This window comes from Gasterosteus aculeatus, chromosome 8 (genome assembly GCF_964276395.1).
Source record: "Gasterosteus aculeatus chromosome 8, fGasAcu3.hap1.1, whole genome shotgun sequence".
Lineage (NCBI taxonomy): Eukaryota > Metazoa > Chordata > Actinopteri > Perciformes > Gasterosteidae > Gasterosteus > Gasterosteus aculeatus.
The window spans coordinates 13,525,955-13,548,175 of NC_135695.1; the positions used below are offsets into that span (position 1 = coordinate 13,525,955).

At 43.7% G+C, this 22,221-nt stretch overlaps 1 protein-coding gene across 5 annotated transcripts in view; it reads left to right on the forward strand.

Annotated features, from left to right (window-relative positions):
* The window catches only part of LOC120824260 (adhesion G protein-coupled receptor D2), a 68,464-nt gene that overhangs the window by 43,780 nt on the left and 2,463 nt on the right, over nucleotides 1–22,221 (forward strand). For 4 of the 5 annotated variants that reach the window (XM_078108282.1, XM_078108280.1, XM_078108281.1 and 1 more), the window contains one exon: nucleotides 9,933–10,015. The exons of the other annotated variant lie outside the window; for it this stretch is intronic. In XM_078108282.1, coding sequence (XP_077964408.1) covers nucleotides 9,933–10,015 — 83 coding nt within the window. The remainder of the gene's footprint in view (nucleotides 1–9,932; nucleotides 10,016–22,221) is intronic. 5 annotated transcript variants of the gene reach the window in all.

Sequence of the window (22,221 nt, forward strand, 5' to 3'; positions counted from 1 at the left end):
CTTCCATTTCCACGTCAATTACTGAAGATCCCTTGCTGTCAAGTGCCTCAATAACTTTAATTATATATAAGGAAGAGAAAGTGACGTTTGGTGAATACATATAGGTAGTATCAGGAGATCAAAATACACAATTAAAACTACTGAAGGGCATATAATGTACAGCTATGCTGTGAAAGGCTAACACAATGTGCCTCTGAACTCCATGCTACCTTTACCAGTCTGATATTACAGTACATTACCTAGTCTCATACCACAGTATCGGTCACTATTTAAATCATTTTGAAGACACGTAACCATTTTTATTTTTGTTTAGGAAATTATGTAAAGAAATGCTTAAAAATCGGATTTCAGTTAAATCTGATGGAAGCTATATTATTGTTATTATAAGTGATATTAGTAAAAAATGGTATTGATATGTGCACACACCTTTCTTTTTGTTTTTTACTTGTAAGACACACCTGTGTAACATTGTGAAGTACGCTCCTACAGTACTGTTTCTTCTAACCAAATGATTGCTCTATTCACACAAGAATGGACCGTCTGTTTGAAGGTTTTTTTTTTTTTAACATAGCAGAATCAATTTAATAATGATGGTTTTTTTTTGCTGACCCTGATGTTCCATTTGAACCGTGTACACTCTGTTGAAGGTCCCATTGAACAAAACCTCAAATACAGCCTCCTCTTCACAGTGAGTTTGATCAGTTTGAACTTTCCAAAAGTTCCAACACCGTAGTAAAGATTAAGCCAGGTTGAGGGGGGCTTCTCCTACACTTACAGGTCAATTTAATAAAAGGTAGCCGGAGTAAAAAAATAAAGAATCCTAGCTTTAAGGTGGAATAAAAAGTAATTGTGTTTGACATTACTTCCGACTTGTGGTAAAAGACCGCTGCTGTTAGGAGACTCCAAACGAGCTTTAGGAAGAAGGGAGAATTGACATCACATTGCTAATTACATAGACACTTGTGATGAGTTGTGTCTGTGTGACAGAGAGGTATTTGGGCCCAGAGCAGCTGCGTGTGTTCAATGTCTTGCTGATGCAAAGTGATGTGTACTAATTCTACATCTGCTCAAACCAAACAGGGCTTGAAAGTTCAGCCAAGTCCCCCCCCCAAAAAAATCCCTTCCTCACAACTGCTCTTCCCCTCCGTTTTGACGTTTTTTTCCCCCTGCATCCTCTTTGCATTTTGAAGTGATGGACAAATAATTGGATATGGCTTTGTGGTTTTGTATGTGTGAGTGTGGACGGAGATTTGGCTCTTTGGCTTGGCTGTTTGGAGGATATGTGGCCCTGAAATGGGTTCTTGTCATGTGGGTTGTAGCTCTGAGGACTTGATTGTAGCCTGAGTGTAAATACCCAAACAAACAGGCAACAGTCAAAATGTGCTACGGGTTTTCTATGTATTTACATTCCTCTTCCTCCCCACTTGGTTTCCTTCCCTCTCTCCTCTCCATGTGTCTGATTTGTTCATTCGAATTACCCACTTGTTTCCTTTACTCTTTCCTATGCTCCCTTTCTTCCTTATTCTCTCAGTTTGTGAATGATACTCGTAACGTTTTTGCGTCCAATTGTCATTGCTAAGTTATGAGACAGACTTGGTGACAGGAAGTAAGATTTAAATTGTCGGTTAAATCGTTTACCCACCATTTCTTACCGCTCGTGTGAAATATCTCCACCACATTCTTCGATCATTTGAAACACTTAAACGACTGCGTTAACTGCGCTTGTACTACATTCTGGCATTCGATATTCATCACATCCGATGAAACAAATCCAAAGATGAAATATCGTGCCCATTTGGTTGTTCTTAAGTGGCTTTAAGCGCAACTGTTTATGCATATTCGCCCATCCGCTACAAAGCGCACCAGGCTACGCAAATTTGTTTTCCGCAGCTGTTCTGCATACCGACGTCACGCTGCCGCGCACAGGTGAAAGTCTGGTGAAGGGAATCTATTCATAATTCAAAGAAACAACAAGGCGCGAGCTGTGGCGTTGTCAGATATAACAAATTGTGGAGGAAAAGAGTCAAATTTGTATCTGCTTACAAAGGTTGACTGCATTATACATACTGCAGGTGCCGCTGAGTGCGCGGTAATAGGATATATGATGGATGGCCAAGCCGCGCGGGCTCCCATTTCTCTGGGTTATTCATCTATTTATCTACTTATTTATTTATTCCTTCACCCAGAGGGACCCTCACAAACTCACAGGATTTGCCAAAAGTGCGATAGTACCCACAGGAGGCCGAGTTTTGGCCGGCATGGAAATGGGTCTGTGTTGAGCATGAGTGGAGTAAACCGATATCGGTTCTGATGTTGCTGTTGAAGGTATAACTGATGGTACAGCGCCGGTTTGTTGAATCGGGATATTTCATCTTCCCATGTGAGAACAAAGCGTGAGCCTTCTTTTCTCCGGCTTAGAAACCACTTATGAAACTCGTATTGCACAGAGATGTGTTGCTGCGTTCACTTTGACACATGGAGGAGCCTGAGTGACTGTCTCAACCCTGCTGCTGTAGGACTCAATCCCAGCAAAATATCCATCACCATGTCTGCATATTGTGTTTTAGTATTGTGTCCAATAAACAAAACTATTTCCAAAAGTTGTGTAACCTGGTCATCTGAATAATATTGGATTAATTCAATCGTAGCAGTCAGCCACCCGACTTGAAATCAAACCCATATGGACCCTTTGATCCCGCACTAATGTCAGCGGAGTGACTTTCACGTTTAACCCTGTCACTGCTCCCCTACCAAGGGTGTCCCACAAAGACCCGCGAGGCCCCTGGGCCAGGTCACACACCCCTCTTTCTCCAGCAAAGAGAGGACACTGCAAACTATCTCAGTAAATGTACTTTGTATAAAGCAGCACATCAGCCTAGATCACAAACTCTGTCCGTCAGCAAACTGTCCATCATCCCTTGTGTGGTTGCATTTCCCTAAACACACAAACACACGCACACACACACACACACACACACACACACACACACACACAATTTCCCTGCTAGTGTCCTTTACCTCAGTCCTAAAGCACTCCCCAGTACTAACACCGTGCAGCTGCCAGCAGCACCTCCAAACCAATATCAGCAACCCCACCACCTGGATAGAACCCTTTTTCATCCTCCTCACCTCAGCAGCCCACGGCACCGATATAGCCGGCAGCTTACGGAGAAGCAAAGTGGGGAAACGGAGGGGAGGGGGGTAAGGGTGGGCCGGCGCCGGGTGGGGGGAAGGTGGCGGGGGGAGTCAGGCCGTAGATCAGGGCAGGGAGGATGGCAGCGCGACCAGGGGGCGACAGGGGAATAACATCCCTTTCTCCTCAATCGACAGGCACCATAACTCCTGCCTCTCCAGGGACAGATTGAGAAAAGGCAATAGCCCAGGGGGCTGCGAGGCGCCGATGCTTAGGAGGATTGAAAGTTAAAAGAAAAGCGCAGTTTGCTGAGCCACTGCCGCCGATCCAGCCGACAGCACCGCTCTTCGCTAACTGGAATGGCGTAAACTCTGTGAAACTCGTTTATATTTTTATTTCTTAAAAGACAGCACTAGGAGTGGAGTACTGTCCGTATGGATTATCAAACAATACATCTCCCAAGGGTGTTGCTGTAGTATTTCCCCCAGTTTTGGAGAGTTGTCAGTACTTTAATTATTCATTTATTAATGTTCACGCTGACATAAGGGGTTGTTGAGATGAAAATGGTTTCAATTACACCGTGGCAGTATATGTCTGCGAATGTGTTGGGTGTGGCAACTCGGACAAGGCTTTATCGGCTTCAATAGTCAATATTAAAATTTAGATGAAATGTCTGACTGTACAATAGAAAGATGCTCATTCAGTAATGTGAGGTTTCTGTGGCATCTTTCAGGTCAAGGTGAGAACGCCTCTAGGGGGCCCTATTACCCACAATGCACGTGTATTTATATGTTGCTGACGTAATGTGATGTGTGTGTGTGTGAGTATGTGTTGTGTGCTGCAGAATACCTAGTGACTGCTGAGTTACAGTGCGTGTAAACGTTTAATTAGCTGCTAAGTGGCGGTTTTAACTGGTTAGCTGCACACACTCTGTGTGTCTCTTGTCTCCTGTTTTAATTTCTCTCTTTTTGCTCCAAGTTTTCTTGACTTTCTTTCCCTTTAATCATCCTCTCACTGTCCCTTTTCCACTCTCCCTGTCGCCCACTCGACTCCCCCACTGCCACATTCCCCTGTCTGGAGTGGGTGAGGAGCAGGCGGGAAGCAGCTCATATAGCCTGATCAATTTTACAGTTGGTTACAGAACATCTTCAATCCCCCCCCCCCCCCCTCCCTTTACTTTCAATTGTAACCCGCAGAGAGTCGATCGCCCCAGGGCTGATGCGATATCTCACTAGAGAGAGAGAGAGAGAGAGAGAGAGAGACAATAAATTTGAATATACATCGTCTCTGGAAAATTACACGTGTTCAATCATTGATTTTTATTGGCTCATGATGATAACATTATCGCAGTGGGCGAGGGCGGACAAGAGAGCGGCTCATAAAAGGAAAGTGCTTGAATTAGTCATTGCCAGTGTAAAGAGTGGAGTAATCCACATTAGACATTGGCATAGCCAACTTGCTTTATCTAATTTACAAGGTATTGATTGGGACCACAACTGTTTATCCGCATGGTCAATCTGATGCATTAACCAAACAAGTGGACCATCTGGTTTTCATTGTGTCAGTTTGTGGAGAAGCAATAGATAATTATGAGTGTTTGATCATTTTTTGTAATGGACTTTCAGTCTGCTCCTAAATGCTAAATGCTCATTTATCTGGATATCTAAATCTAAATCTACTTCCCTGAAGTTAACTTAAGCCATCGTTGTTGCACAGACGCCTTTATCCGCAAGTCATTCTTTCACCCCCCCCCCCGGCCTCTCTGTTTTCAGATTTCTTTTCATTTTTTTAATAAAAAAAAAATATATGCATGAAATTGTTTAATTTAATTAAAGGATACATGTTTTTTTATCGCGCACAACCGCAGCAACATACTTCCAATGTATGGAAAGTCGATGTTAGCGTCGGCCTGCTCCTCTCTCTGTCGCACACATTGTGATTTCACCTCAACAGCAAGAGTGCAAGAAAGGTGAAATTTGAATGTGTGGGCCTCAAGATTTATGGTCTGCATATAAAATAAATATCGGGGTCATTAAGTCCAACTCTACTGCCATCAAGCTGATGAAAGCTGGCAAACACACAGACTTCATAAAGCCTGGTGTGTGTGTGTGTGTGTGTGTGTGTGTGTGTGAGAGAACGGGATGTGATAAGGTAGATTGACTTCTAATATAAACGGTGGAGGTGTCTACTGACATCAGTATAGCAGTGCCCTCTGTGTCCCTATGTCCCTGCCTGGCAACCTCATTTTCTCCTTGTGTATGTGTGCGTGCGTGTGTGTGTGTGTGTGTGTGTGCCTTGGGAATGTTTGCATACACGTCTTTGTGTTTTAATGCAATCGCTGTGCAATCCGTGAGCTTCTTTGCAAATATTGTATTACAGCTTTGTGTGTTTCTGAATGTCTTTTGGGTGTGAGACAAATAGTTTGGGATATTGGGAGGTGTGACCCCCCCCCCCCTCTTCCCCAGTCTCTCCCTCTCTCTCTTACACTCCACCACACACATCCAACACACACACACACACAACATTATACTGGGGCGGGTTAGCCCTCCTCCACGCCGGCACCTGCTCCGTTGAAGGTGAAAGAAGTGCTCACTTGAGCTCATTGAAAAGTAGATGTGACAGTAAATTTTTCAGGCCCTTGTGAGATGGGAGATCTTGTTATAGCAGTCAGGATGGGGGTCAGGGCAGTGGCTGCTTGATGATTGAGGAAAAGAGAAGTAAATTCATTCTGCTTCAGGCACTTTGTCAAGTGCCAGTAGCTTACTGTTGAGAGCCACTCACCCATCACCGTGTTACGGTCCCAGAGGTCACCTCCACCGCCATAAATCTGCCTCACCTACTAAACCTACTGCTGCTACCGGCTGAGCACAAGCAGGGAGGGAGGCGGCAGCTGCTGCCGCCGCTGCTGCTCGTAGCCACCGAGATGAAAACAGACAGACGGGAGGATGTAGAGTCTTCTTTTGATGCTGCTGATGCTGTCCCACATGCACGGGGCCTCGTGTACATTCGGATTAACGGTTGCGTTGTGTGTGTGTGTAAACAGATGGATCGGATTGCACGTATATGTTTGCAGCAAGGGATTTTTTTTTTGTGTCTGTTACAATCGTGGCTTGCATGTCTTCGCGTGTTCATTTTCAGGCAGCCATACAGTGTGTGTACCTAAAATCATAAGGTCGCCACTTCTATATGTTATTCTATTTTATTGTGTTACATAACATACATAAATGATGTTGATTGAAAAACTGGGGAAAAAAATGCATTATTCGGCAGAAAAATGTGACCAGAAAGGCTGATTCTTTTCACATGTATTTGCAGACAAAGAAGGGCTAAAACTAATAATGATTCAGCGTAGAACTTATTACATTACCTTACTCTTCCTGTTACAACATACTCATGACTCCATACAAAAGAGTGGAGAGGGAAAAGGTAAATATAAAAATTGGCATTAGGAAGATAGAGGAGATGCACAAATAGAACTAAGCAAATCATTGTACAAGATAAGGACGGTAAAGTCGCCATTCTGTCGCAGTGCTACATTTTCTATCATTCGACTCCAGTAAAATAATATTGAAAAATGAAGGTCTGTGCAACACGAAGACCTGTTGCCTTTACAGTTTTCTATTTGCTTGAATATTGAGTGGTACCATTCTGCGTCCCACAATTACGTGAGTGGCTGCCGCAAAGCAAATGAAAGAGTTTTGTGTGAACAGCAGCACTCTGAAAGGATGCACACTGCAGCTGTGCTCATTTACATAGTCCGTGTTTCGTAAATGCACCGGTACATTTAACAAAACCCGTGTGAATGCGAAAGGGTGCAGCCAAAATCAGCCTGTTAAGTGTTTGTGTCCAAGAAACATATGCTCATGTCTGCAATACTCATCCAACGGTGGCTCACGTTTCCTTTTAATGGCGCTGATTTTAGTTTGGGCCGAAGTCCACCGGCACTGCTTGAAGTTGAGCCATTTTCCTGTGATGGAGATGTGGGATGGGTGGTCAGCAGATATTAGCACTGCCAACAGACCCATCACAAGAGGCTCCAAGATACTAATGAAGCAAATTCAACCTGAAACCTCGATGAGGGCCAAAACATTTTCATATCACCTGTCAAAAACTAATATGTGGGCTCAACCTTTTTTATAACGAGTTCTCCCTCAAGGTTTTTTGGGGTCATTTTGTCTGAAACATTTAGAATCCCAGAGGTTGACTTTTTGTTAGAGTGTGGGCAGGACTGCAATTTCTAAGCTAAGCTTCATATTCTTCCTCAGGGTCCAGAGGGGGTCCTGTTCTGCATCTCTAAATTGATAATTGGTATATCACAAAATGTTTCATATCTCCTGCCATGTGCTAGCATTTTTCCAGGATGGAGGTAAAGGACTGATGTCAGAAGAAGGAAAAAGGATCCTGTGTGTGTGTGTGTGTGTGTGTCTGTGTGTGTGATGTTTTTTTGTACACATGCTCGTCCACATGTGTACAGATTGCAAGTGATCGCCTCTTTCTGATGGTGTGTCATAGCGCACCATAATTACACCTGCCCTGACTATATGTGTGCATGTGTTACACTACACGTATGTGTACGTGTGGTCCGTGTGTGTGTTAGTGTGCACACGCCTTTCAAGCTTAGTGTACGAGCGCCAGCCGGCATTCAATATCGCCTCTTATTAGGTGGTGATTATCCCGCATGTATCTGGCTTCTTTCAGCCTTTGACTGGAAGTCGGAGAGGCCAGGGGCACCCTTGGAAGAAAAGGAGTGAGCACTTCCTGTTCCCAGCTTTCACACCTCCCCCCCTCGCCCCCTCGCCCCCCTCCACCCCTCGACTCCAGTGTAACCCTCAACCTCTCGAAGAAGGTCCTTCTACTATTTTCTACTTTTATTTTTTATACACAAGGAAACACTCGGCACCGGGCGGAAGGATCACAATATCACGATTAAAAATATACTGAGTGAAGCAGAAAGAAGACGAGCAAAAGAACAAGACAAGTAATAAATGGTGGACAGGAAGAAAACAATATTGCGGGATCCCGAGGGTCGCGCTTGGGGCTTTGTCAGAGCTCATACATCAGCTGTCACCCGATGGGCTTCCAAAGAGCCGCAACAGAGAAACACAATGGACTGGACAGATGGTACCAAACAAACTGGACTGGGTTTGATGCTATTAAAAGCTGTTTACCTCATGCCAGACTCCAGCAAATGTAGTGGATGCATTGTGTGATCATTTCTGAATTACCAAATGTGTGTGTGTGTGTGTCTGACGACTGGGCTTTGTTGTTTCAATAGACCCTCTGGTGTGTTTTTAGCCACCAAATGACCATTCGGAGCGCCTTTATGTTATGTGTGTCCGTGTGTGGTTTCTCGTAATTAAGATGCAATCAAAGACAACAAGTGAAACACAGCTTAATGATTCATTTGCGCAAAGTGAATGCCAGACGACTCCGTAGGCCACGACCAACTTTTGGATAATAACCAATAACCGGACAAATACAAAAGAGGCCCCCCACAGCCCCTCTTTTGCTGACGCTCCCTCCCAGCTTCTCCCCTTCATCTGCTCTCCTAAAGAGCGGCTCTGACACCTCAGGATGATGAACTCCTGCGCTGCGCTGACCTCTCTCCTCCGGACTTGACACACCGCCCTCCTGCCCTCTTCCACGTAGATGAGACGGAGACAGATGAAGATATTTTCCGACGTGCGTGCATGTGAGGGAGACGGTGCCGATGGGGGGGCGGGGATGTCTGGCAGTGACACTGTAAAATTAGTTTGGGGGTGTTGGTGGTCCCACCTTCAGATCGGCAGTCAACCACGGAGATTTATCCGGACACAGGAGAGCAGTCGTGACAGGCCCTGAACGAGAGGAGAGAGACGGGCAGGTAGACAGAGACGTGGGGCGGATGGGTCTCTGACAGTGATATACCTGCTGAGATTGAGTCCATATATCTATCTGTGTAACTTCCAGGTTTAACATACAGATTGTAGGACCGCTGTGGACATGAATAATGTAAAAATCTAGTTTTTTTTCCACCTTGACATGCAAAAACCAATTGATGTTGGTTTGGTGTTAGTCTGGTGTAAGCGACTTCATTCCTCAAAACTGGGTGGCGACCCGAGGGTGAACGTCCCTGGTGCCCGTGAGCAGCGGCCTGGCCACACGGTGTCCTTGAACGACCTTTACAGAACCCGCTGTCAGAGCGTCTGCTATGTCCCGGAAATTTTAAAAGATTGTCCGAAGTTGATGGATATGATATCATTAGCGACACGTCTCTTGCCTTCTTCTTTTTTTTGGATTTAATTGGTTTCAATTTATAATTTTTTCGGTTATTTACTTTTTACCCACTTTTGCTACATTTGTGCCATTTTATACCACGTTATGTGGATATTTTGTTGCATTAATACGCATAATGTACTTCAAGGTCCTGAATAAATGATTGGGGAAAATTGTTTGTAAGTACACGTAATGACTCACAAGAATTTTAAATTGCTCCAAAAAAATCAATATTTTCTTTTTTTATAGTTTCTAGATGATGCTTCTGAAATTACAGAAGAATATGAGCAATTAATGCATTTATTTGATGCTCTGGACCGAGTGTACTTGTGTTCAGGGGCATACAATAATTATTCAGTAAGACCACATCTAGCCTATGCACACTATTCTGACATGTCAAATTGACTTCAAATATGTAAATAATGGTATCTTTGTATGTTATTATTCATTGGAACATGACCTACAGTTTGTGTGCGTGCATTCAGTTATTTCTTCAGTGGCGCTGAACATGTGTTCATGTGTGGGTGTGCATGTCTGTCTTCAGGTCAGCTGTCCATTCCTTGTGTTCCAGACAGACCAGAAAATTCCTTGAGTCCAACTTCCAAAGGCACTCGTCAGTATAGAAAGGTAACGGACTCCTGATATACACGTCGACACAGCGAGGTGTATCGGCCCCTCTAGTGGGATGTTGAACTTTGGGTAACAGGTCAGTTCAGGGGGTCAACGGCAGCATTTGATCTTTGACCACATGACATAAACAGAATGATGTCATGGGCTGAGTGATTACTGTGTTGGGTTAACACATTCAATGGCAGCAGGTCTCTCACCCTCTAAGTGCCGGTCAGTATGATTTCATCTAGTTTTGTATTTTACTGTACATTACTAACTCAAGAAAATAAACCATGACACAATATTAAACCATTTAAACAAAACTCCTTGATTCATTAGAGGTATTCATCATAAGGCAATAGGATACTATAGACACACACTAATATATAAAAGTTATATGTGTTTGTGTTCCTCCAAACAATTTCTTATATAAAACTACTCACAATGCTCAAAGGATGTCCCTTTGTTTCTCTCCCTATTACTCACAATCAGAGACCCTCACCCGCCCTCACACGCTCTCACCAGTGCTCGCCTGACTGTCCGTCCACTGAAAACAAATCCTCCCTGATCTGTCTCTGTATACCGCGTCCCCCTGGTGGGCAGCATTGGAACCACATCACTCCTCAAAATCTCCATTCACTTTTATTTTACTCTAAATCCAGAATAAAGTCATTCTGATAAACTTCATATTGTAGGATTTACCTGAAGTAACAGCCAGCACTTTTTGTTACGTTTTATTAAAGAATTATATTGGCTTTTAGTTGTTTATAAGGTTTTGTACAATTTTGGAAAAAGATACAGGACATCTATAGCTTAATTTTTATGTTTTTTAAAGTGTTACTTGTTTAAAAACAGCTATGTCCAGATAATTTACAACAGCAAAAAAGCTGTTTGTATCTATAATTTCTGTCCTGGAAATATTCAGTGAAAATGGGATAATTGTCTGAGATATAAAACAAGACCGTCGCTCATTTTTACGTTCACTCCCCTGATAACTTTACAGATCGGAAATCATTTAAGCCTCATTTAGGAAGAAATGTCACAATAAGTAAATCATTACAACTCCATTTAAATCAGAAGACGCGTTGTCCGAAACCAAAACAGCAGATTTTGCTGCTAAATACAGACTAAAAGACCAGATGACCCTTTTCTGCATTCTACCCCGTCTGTCTCTCGGCCTCTTTCACCCTTGGCGGACTGCTCCAACACAACAATGTCCAACTGTCCTGCCGCCGACGTGATCGAAGCTGACTGCTCTCCACCCAGCTTTGTTTTTCTTTTCAGCCGTTGGGTGGTCCGTGTCTCTCGCTCTCTTGTCGAGTTCACAACGCCTGTTTCTATTTGAGCGCTACGGGACTCCAGCATGAGTCCGAAACTCAATACCAGAGTATACACAATTAAGTTCACACCAGAGGTTATTGAATAGAAGTGTGGTCTCATTCCAAAAAGTGTTTGAGACAGTCAAAAGATTGCAGGGTGAGTGTTTGTGTGTGGCTGGTTAGTTGGTCACGGATAACTAAATGATGTGGGACATTTGTCCTCAGCTCAGGATGCTTCGTAGAGACTCATTATTTACTTTACTTGGGAAGTAATGGCAGGTAAACCAACCGCTTTACATGATAAGTCCTTTTTTAACTCAATCGGATGTACTTTTGAATGTTATCATAATATATTATTACACAATATTTTTAAATGATTCACACTTTATTCAGTCTAAATTTGAAACGTGACGCTTTTTAATAGACCAAACCCTAAAGTATGCACAGGCTCCTGTGGTCTGCTGCGTTGGACATATCCCTGCGTTCACCCTGCTGGAATCACCTCCGCTGACCTTTCCAGCCTGTTGAGTGTTTCAGCGTTGGACCCGTTAGCCACGGCTCCCATGGAGGACCATTCACACGCGATTGGGAGTCCCACGGCAGGCCAGCTGGAACCTTCAATCCGCCCTGCCCAGACACGCATGCAGATACGCATTCTCCACGGAGCCACCACTGGCCAGCCAGCCTGTCAGTCATTCAGTGGGAGGGTCAATGTGTGCGTGTGTGTGTGTGCGTTGGGGGGTGTTGTCGGGGCTTCCTGTTTTGGCCTGTGTGCTTTAGTCCTTCCTGGCAGGAGGACTGCTGGTGTCATGTCTGTCAGCTACGGGACTAGCAGCAAGACACGTCAAATAAACATGCCTTTAATCATATGTCATGTTGAAAACGTATTAAATCTCTTATCATTTAGTTGCCTGGGTTCAGGTTTTTAGCCAAGAGCATTTGTTCTCAAAAGCTCCACGTAGTAATCCAGACTGATGATCCTGGTTAGCAGATCTTTAAACCAATGTTATATTAATGTTTTATTCTCTATCTTATGTTGATTAAAATTCCCCCATTGGAGAGGTTTCTGGACAAACAATAAAACACGGTTCTCGACATGTTTCCAGCATTTCCATCATGTTAGTGAGGACAAAATTAACTTCCTCTTATTCCAACTTGTATTAAAGTTGTATACATTATTAGCGAATATCAGTTATCCACAGTATTGTAAAGGGATGTATGAGATCTGTCATTGTCAAAATTATTCTTTTTGAATGGGACACGCATGCTATAAATATTTTATTTAAATTGTTTGCTAAAAATAAGAGTAGTCTCTATCTGGCATAATGTTGCATCAAGAAAAATCTGGAAAAATGACGCATGGCAGATCGGCTGCTTACATTCTGTAAAACCAGCATTGGACGGTTATAAAATAAATGAGAGTCCCAGTGCACATCAAACCGTCGATTTGATTTATTATTCTGCACAGATTCTTCTGCACATCAACAGGCATGTTTGCAAGAAATTGTGGATCACTTAAAACTTCTCACTTCGCTTATTACCCCCTTCTGACCGTCTGTTCCTGCCAGTCTTTCGCCTGAATATCATCTTTTTTTAAACAAGGCTGGCTGGCTGCAGCTTCATATTTTTATTCATAATAGCCTACAGGTACATGTGTGGCTGCGATGAGCAACGTGACACAAGGAGCTCTGTGATTAAAGAAGGGAATCACCGCCTCAAATGCGCACACCCTTCAAAACATCTCCTCTCCGATCCCGCCCAGTGTCCAAGTGCGCAAAGTGAGCCCATGTGTGGTCATTTTCTCCAGTGTGCAGAATGTAATCTGTAGCTTTTTTTTTTTTTTAAACCATCAGCTCGTTTTGCCGTCCTATACCATGGTTTCTCTCCCCTCCTCTTACCTCTGTGTCTCTCGAAGGGCAAACGTTACGCACTCTTGGTTTTGTGGAGAAAAGAGACGGCACTCTGCAGTCCATCAACACGCCGACGTCGTAGGGCTGTGCACGCAGGTGTCGTCAACTCCTTCGGGAGAGGAAATGGCTTCAGACAAAGTAGGAAAAGGACTACGGGTAAAGAAATGTCTGCCATCCGGCCGGGATTCACATCATTGACCCAAAGTGTGTTTGGCGCGCACCCAGCGCTTCATCCATGGCGCGCTGCCCACCTGACAGCAATCCGGTCACACCGCTGGAACCAGCCACCAATCCAAGAAGTCTCCCCCCCTTTCAACCTGGGTGGGAACGATTTCATTGAATTGGTGTGGCAGATTCCATATTATTGATACACATTTGTAAATTTTGAATACATTTGTGTCTTTATGGTCAAGAGCTGTCACAAAGAGATTTGCTATGGTGAAATGCCACATTGGGTCTTTCACTGGTAATATAGTCCTTTTTTTTACTCCTCTCTCGCACACTCACATATGCACATAAACATGTGTGCAAGCATGTGTTGATATCTCACACACACACACACCAACTGATGCCTCTCCGTGAGAGGTGGGCATGTCTGAGAGGGGGGGGCACCAGTCATGTCCCATTAATCCAAAGCAACCAGTGGTGATTGATCAATTATCCCTGCTTAAAGCTGGGGCTCAGGCTGATCAATAGTACTGATCACCAGCCAAAGGTCTTTCATTAAGACCTGCTGCTCTGCATGAGTAGACCTCATTAGCATAGACCAAATGGGCTGCGAGGCTGCAAATACTAGAATGAAAATGTACACAAACACACAGAGCTCTCTAGCTAACTAGTGTATATGTGTGGATGAAGGAGAAAGAAAAATATATCCATCATTACAATTGTGTTAATATAATAACTTAATTATATTGGCTTATACATTGATTGAGTCTACCCTTAACAACACTGGGAAGTTATCTAGTATTGTATTCATTTTTATTGATGAATATTCAAGGTTGAATATGTTTGCCATATGGAATGATCCATGATATTGCAAAGACTTAAATAAGTGAGTTATGGTGAAGCCCATATATGTAGCAGATACCCCTGCGTGGTTTGGTATATGCTGATAGCTATTTGTCTGTTGTTATGGTCCATAAGAATCTGATAAGTGACACGGCTTGAGCCTGGATAGAAATGCCCCTAAAAAAGGGTGGTGCTAAAATATAAACATACAGTTAAATGACTCATTTTGCCTCAAAATAGTCTTCATGTTCCCAAAATGAGCAGTGTTTCCCCTCCAGCCAACTCATTGTCAATCTTTCTGTGAGTTACCTGAACAACAACGGATGTCCCTGCACAACACTGCCATATTTCTCATCCACGCCCCGGTCAAACCCACGGGATCGTCCGAAGCCTAAAACAGAAACACGTCGGCCGGCTACCACTGACAAACTCACCTTTCTCACCCTTTCTTAACCCTCAGTGGGGTCCTGAGCCATTGTTTCAGTCAAACAATCCTCATTGAATTAGAAACTGGCTTCATGCTTTGTTGAGTGAGGCCGATGTGTACTGCTGTCGTGGGTCCTATCGTTAATGTGCCATCACTGCACCTCACATCCTCAGCAGACACAGGCAGCGCTCAGCTTGTTTCCTCCGTCTGTAGGTGAATATCTGAGCATGTGTGCATCTGTGCATTGGTGCGCGCGCATGTGTGTGTGTGTGTGTGTGTGTGATAGTCAGCATTAAATCGCTCAACAGAGAAGAGAGCAAATACGCTTTGGTGTGCTTTGGTCACCGGTTCACACTGTAATTTATTTTTCAGGAAAAGGCCAGCTTAAACCAGCAAATCTATGACAGACTAACATGATGACAGTAATAATAGTCACAGTAATGCAACATTAATGACTAGTGATTCTTTATTCACTTTAATTTTCTTTGTCAAACGTCACTTTGTTAATTAGTCTTCATTTGTTAGTGGACTTGTGATTTAATGTTTTATCCTTGATTACTGTTACTACTGAGGAGAAGTGTGCAATTACCTGATGTACCTTTGAAGAGCACTCAACAAACTATTTACAGCGTGTCAATAAATCCCTAGCGAATGCCACGATAATACCACAATATCCTAGTAAAGCATAACATTTTTGATGATAATGTATCTTTTAGGCGCTTCAAATCATCTCAACAGTAACGTATGTTTCTAGTGCAGTATTTGTATCCATCCCCAAAAAAAACAATACTACCAAGAGGTGTCTTTGAGGTGGGTTGGAACAAGCTTCAACGTTGGCGGAGGCTTACAGATAGACAGAGAATGTCTTCAAGAGGAGATGCATGGAAGAAACACAGGCACGTGAGTGTGTGTGTGTGCGTGTGTGTGCGTGTGTGTGTGTGTGCGTGTGCGTGTGCGTGTGCGTGTGCTTGTAGCGGTGTGCATTTTAATGGAAAGGAAGGGAGTTGGTCCCAGAGATACTGAGGCAGACAGGAAGAGATCATCCTGGTCTTACCATTACTGGGGTTGAGGCCTCTGGCTCCCTGGGCCCTTACATGGTGAGCATGCAGGTTATTGCAATTACACACACACACACATGCACACACATACACACCAGCAGAGGCAAACGGTTGGAGACGTCGGTGTGCACACAGTCACAAACCCGGCTGTTATGTCTCCTTCCTCTTGGCCTCTCACCTCTCGACTCTTTTCCTTCTCTGGTTGATGTCGTTTTCATGATCTTGAGATTGAACCTTTTGAACGGTGTAAAGTGTCCACCCCGCTTGGCCGCCTACGCTGATCGCTTAAACATCAACTTTTTCTGGGGGGGCATTTGCTCTGCGAGTTTGATGAACTGTTTTTATGGGATGGCGTGGCAGCAGAAGGATATTTCCGTGGGGGTGGGGCCGGGTGGGATGGATGGACGGATGACACCCGTATCCATCCCCACTGGGGAGAGGAAGTCCCTATCAGAACACAACAGGAAAGAGACAGAGCAAAAACAAGTGTATGTCTTTTTGGACATTAAATCACTTCCTGTAGGGCCCTGCGCCGCGGCCCCCACCAGCCACAACCCAGTTTAACCACCTTTTTTTTTTTGGCTGACAGAGGAATTGATAAAGCCTCTAAATCTGTAAGCGTCAAAAAGTGTGCACGTTCCTCTGGGTACATCTCTAAGGCGATGCACTGACGAATGAAACATTGCCTCAATAACAGACAGAAGAGCCTTGACAGAAAGCGTTTTATAAAAAAATCTCCAATTGTAGAATCTATTGCCTTTGGGCCACAGCATAGTTACTGTACGCAATGCTGTGCAGTCAGCCAATTAGATTTATCGATACGACTTGCAGACGTGAAATCCTTGCACGCTGGCAGATCGCAAGCCGGAAGTCTGAATCTGATGCTTTGATCTTCATCCAAGAGCTGAAAACAAAGAGCCACAAAAGTTTATCTGTAGCTCGTGCAGGAAAAGTCCTGTTAAATGGCGACAGGAGAAGACAATGACCAGCGTTTCCACTCAAAACACAAACACCAGCTCCGTTCCGCCCGTCTTGTCATTTTGACGAAGGCTGATGGCAGACGTCAGACGTCTTGAGTAAATTGCTTACGTGTATTGATAAGGCAGCGCTCACACAATGTCGCCTCGTCCAGGGCACAGCTGTGAAAAATATGACTTCCTTCCTGTAGGCAATTTCCTGTTTGCCTGTCTGAATTCGGGTCAGGAGAGGGGGATAGTGGTCACCAGCACATGCACTGGTATCCTTCCCCAGGGGGGACCTGATGAAGCAGGATGCCCAGTGACATTATTTTTTTTCATTTTTTCAACCTTCTTCTTATCACAAATGCTTCTCATCGCCCCCCCGCACCCCCATAAAGAGAGATATATTGGCATGAACTGTTCAAAATACATGACACATGGAAGCAGCGTCTTTTATCTGCAAAACACAAAAAAGGAGACTCCACATGACTTAAGGGACCCCATCACTCCCCCACGTGAAAAAAACCTCTCCAATGCACACATGTGGATCTTCGAGTTGCCCTGTGTGTTTCATTTTCTGCTGATTTGCCTAAAACGGGCAGCAGTGAATGCGGTGCTGTGAATGTTTAATTTAAGAGCTCATGTTCGCCTCCATACGGCATTTGGTAGGCGGCACAGACGGGTTTGACAAGGGGGGACCCCTGGTTCGGTTGGGAGAAACGGGGAGAAGGGGGCTGACGGAGACCCCCTCCGTCCCCCCAGGTCTCCGGGCACAGTCATTAAGATGGCTCTCCGGTTTGGAGATGAGAAAGCGTGCTCGGCACTCTGGGCTCATTGAAGATGCTCCCCAGCCTGCTTGGTGCATCCATTATTTATGAGTTTTTACAAATTCCAACTGACATTTATATCAGTTGTGGATGTCTGTTTCTGATGTGGCTGTACTGGGTGTGTCTGTCCTCCCGCCGACAAGATGGAAGTATTGGTCAAATTCAACTGCTTGGTATTTCATGGCAACACTTCCACTGTTTGTGTGCAGGTGCTTTAGTTCTTCTGTGCTTACTTATTTTGCTTTATTGAAAGTGGTTCCAGTGTGGATAGGAAATGGAATGTACTTATTATGTGGTGAATAGTGATGTGAGGTCAGTTCATTCTGAAATATCCGTCTAACAGCTCTTCTGCTTTCTCTCACACTCACTCACTCACACACACAGCAAGCACAGTGGTGCTCTTTTTTGCTATGCAGCCACCATTTGGTTCATTTATACTTAATAATGACCTAGTAACTAATTATACATGTTATCTTTAATCTAAAAAACCCTGCAAAATGCATGGTGGAGGTAAAACAGAAGCGTCTCTATACCTCCCCAACGCGCTCCACCGAGGCTGAGCCGGTATTGATCCGATCGCTGCCCTGTGCTGTGGTGTTCAGCCTCAGGCTTCACACGGCCTCAGCTCACCTTACATCACTCACCTTACATTAGACTCTGAGCTTGATATGCCCCGTTAGGCCATTGTACACTCCCAGAGAGAGAGAACTTGCCAAATGTTAACAGGGGCTTTATCAGAAGACTGTCAGTCTTGCATTGTGGCGCCGGAGGTCAATTGAACAACGCTGTTCCATCTATTATGTGTTATTTGAAAATGCGTTGTTGTTATTGACAGCAGAGCCACAGAACAACTAGGTTTTCTTTTATTCCCTAATTTTTTCACCGATCGGATTTGGTAGCAAAATAGTTGCCGAATAGATACACATATATGTATATTGGGCTGACACATGGTGATGGTTGCAGCAGCTTCAGCAAGCAGGACCAGGCCTGTTAATGGTATTCAACTGAGGTCCGGCCAAAACAAAGCCTGTACGCACACATATTGTTCCTGTTGCGTCACCCAACCAGAAAGAAAATGTCGATATCTTCGATTTAACAGAGGTGGAAATGAATGATTCAGTTGAGCAGATGCAGGCGCGTCACGTCTAGCTCGATCAACGCCAGCTCGACAAACTCCAAGTGATGAGAGGCAGTCTTCCCCCTGCTGTACTTAACTTATCTGGCCCCTCTCAGGCAGAGCCACAGCTCCAAACAGATGCTGAGGTTATTTTCTCCAGGTCTTTTTCTTGGGGCACGTTTTACACGGCTGTGTTTGCTGAGATGTTCGTTTATAGGAACCTCTCTCACCGTGTTATTGCTGCCTCTGGCAAAGGACCCGGCTTCTCAAGAGCCCCCAGTAGCTTACAGAAACGCTTGCTGTCCCAAAGGAGGGACAGCAGACTAAATAATCACTTTCCCATCACGGTGACAATCTGAGAACAGCTGTTTGCGTGTGAAGGCCTGCCAGCAATCGTCCGCGACGCTCTGAAAGACAAAAGAGAAGGAAAGAACGGAGGTATAGAGGAAGGGAAAGATGAAAGGAAAGTTTCTAGCTGCTTGATTCAATCCTCCCAAAGGGTTTTGATATTGATCTCACCAACAGACCGGCAGATGTACAGTATGTGTAGAGACACATGGACAAATACTTACACACGTGTACACATGAGCAGAGGCACACATTGACAAGCACTTAATTGAGGCTAAAACGTTTGCTTTCCTCAGAGATATGGAATGCAGTGCATTCAAGGATACACAACATTTGATTTACCATGGAGATGTACTGTACTTCTTTCTGGGTTTTGGAACGTTTATGTGGCACTTTGCCGTACAAAAAGCTTGTGATTGCAAACAGACGGTTTGGGAGCAAAGACAATACGCAGTCAGGTGGGTTTTCAAATACTTTGCATTGCCTCTTCAGGGATCTAGTTGAAATTGTGCAGGGCCTTGATTTATTCTTTAGTGAAAGTGGTGTTGGCCAAAAATGTTCCTCCTTTGTTTGGCACGGGCGAGAATTTCAGCTCATTAAATTTGGCACAAAAGGCCTCATTGAATATGTGTTTGTACTCTCAGTTTGATTTATTTCTGAAGATAAACAGCTAAAAAGAGTCTTCATTGTGCGTAGTTGTAAAGAAGTGGAGCAGGGGATAGTAACCGGAAGAAAAAAACTCTACTTTAAGTGTGAGTGCAGGCGAGGCAGACTTCGGGGAGTGTGTGAAGTGCAGGTAAAGACTCGGGCGGTGAAGCTCAGGTGAGGCGGAGGAGGTGATTAGGTGGTGCAACGGGCAGCAAGCTGAGTGGCTGGAAAAAAACAATACTGAATCCCACTGGAGGAAAAAACACACAACAGCAAAACCTACACACAGAAAACGACCAGTATACAAAATGTCTGAGGTACAGTAGTACACCCGTGTGTGTGTGTGTGTGTGTGTGTGTGTGTGTGTGTGTGTGTGTGTGCACGCACTTGTTGATGGTTCTGCTCTATGCTGGTACCTCATTTATAAGCAGTAGGTCATGTGAGTGTAGAAATGTTCTTTTTTCCCCCTAGTTCATACTCTGGGAAGCACATTTCATTTTTCAAGTGATCACAACAAAACTAAATGTGTCTGAATACATTCAGAAACCAGCGTGTGTTAGTGTGTGTAGGTGCGCGTGTGTATGTGTGGCTGTATTAATAACATTGTCGAGACACAGATCTGCTGATCATAACATCTGGAGTCAGAAATCTGGTCTCCGCCACGTGAAGTATTTATTCAGAGTTTATGCTTAGTTTTAGGGACAGGACTATAAATAAAATGAGGTTCGGGGCAATGTTGTGTCTGGAGATACAGAAACCTTCAGTGATAAAAAAAAGAAATCAATACAATATTGTAAAAAAAACACCTGATTGAGTCTATTCCCTTTTCCTGAACCCATTTTACTTCTGTTGTTTGAAAAACAAGATGTTGGGTTGCAGATTGAAAGTAAGATTTTGGGGTCTAAGATTTCCTTTCAGCTTGCTTCTTTCTGTAAATACACCTTTTATTGTATGCGTGCAACACTGTTGCGTAAAATCCTGCAGTCCGTCGTGGAAAAGTGTGATGTATGTTCTCTCCGTAATGGCAGCAGTTTCAGAAGCAGAACTGCATAATTAATATGGGTATGAACAAAACTACAAGCTTAAAAGCAGCAGAAAGCAGCAGGAAGCAACCAAGCTTTCCTTGGTAATTCGTTTTTCTGGCCACAAAAACAAATCAGTAAAAACAACCCAAGATTGCAATGATAAAGCGTTTAAACTGCAATGATTTGTCATCGGCTCTTCAACGAATGAAACATCAGGTCGGATAAATGATCAATACACAATCTTGATAATGTTTTAGCAATATTTCAATTAATATTTCTGTCTCCGTGGCTCAGATTGCACAAAAAGTGGGTTGGCTGTTCACCTTATTTTGACTGCATTACATTACAGTTTCATTTCTGTTTTTTATACACGGACATGCGATGTTAACCGCGATCGTGCAGCTGATGAACAGCATGGTGACATTCAGGTTGTCACACTATTACAGACGCCCCTCTTCGCGTTGGCGTCCCCCGTAGAGCTCTCTCTCCTTTTGACACCGTCAAAGCAAAGGTCAAGATTCCACGTGCAGTCAAGCTTTCACCCTCGCCACTTGGCCGAGGTCTGGCAAGATGAATTCTTTGTGTCATCTCTCTACAGTGTTTGCCAGGTTCATCTTTTTCCTACAATGCCAAACAGCCAAACAAATAGAGCAGAGGAGTGTGTGTGTGCCTAAACGTGCGTGTGTGTCTGTGTGTTTGTATGTGTTTTTAAAAGACATTGGCGCAACCGTTTTAACAGGCGACTCTGTTTGAATTAGATGTTCTAACCCCCCGCTTGCTAAATTGATTTCTGAAGTGGCTGTAGTTGGAGGCTTTCAATCGGATGCAACCTTGAGTTCTTTTTTATGTGAGCTGTGTAGGATTTAAGTGCTGGTATAACATGAGCACGACTGAATGAACAATCCTCATTTTTTGAAATTGAAAAATCTCCAAAGGCTCTCCCCATTGTGCAGGCAATTAATGGAATGCTGGCAGCGAGGTTCAGGTGCTTAAAAGTTGTATTTTTTCTCTCTCTCTCGCTCTCTTTTTAATGACTAATAAAGGATAATCATTGTGGAAAAAACCCCATCATAATGCTGTAGGCTTTCTCTTTAGGCACAATGATGTATAATGCATGCTTTGAAATGAAACGGCAGCGGCCTTCGAACCGTTCCATCTCCAAACTTTGGTGTATTTGCTTTGCATGCTACAGTGAGGATTTTGCATTATAACAGTGAGTGTACCCATTAACAATACAGGCCTATTAATTTGATCTTTACATTTTTAAAGTTTGTCCATCAAGCTGCCAAACAATGGGTCCCCAAGTCGCTGCTTGCTATAATTGATTAGAAAGTTGACTAATTGCCTCTCTGAAGATTTGTGCTTTCTTCTCTCCGACTGGCTTGTTCTTCACCTGTAAGTCTCCCCTGGTTTACGTCCTCATAAATTGATGAATAAAACATTTTATTCATCAATAAATGTTTTATTTCATTTCAGAAAACCATTAACATGGGGAGTAAGGTGATTTAATTTAAAATATACAAACTCAATAAAATGCTAGTTAAAGTTAATTGCTTTGTGAAATCAGGACCAACA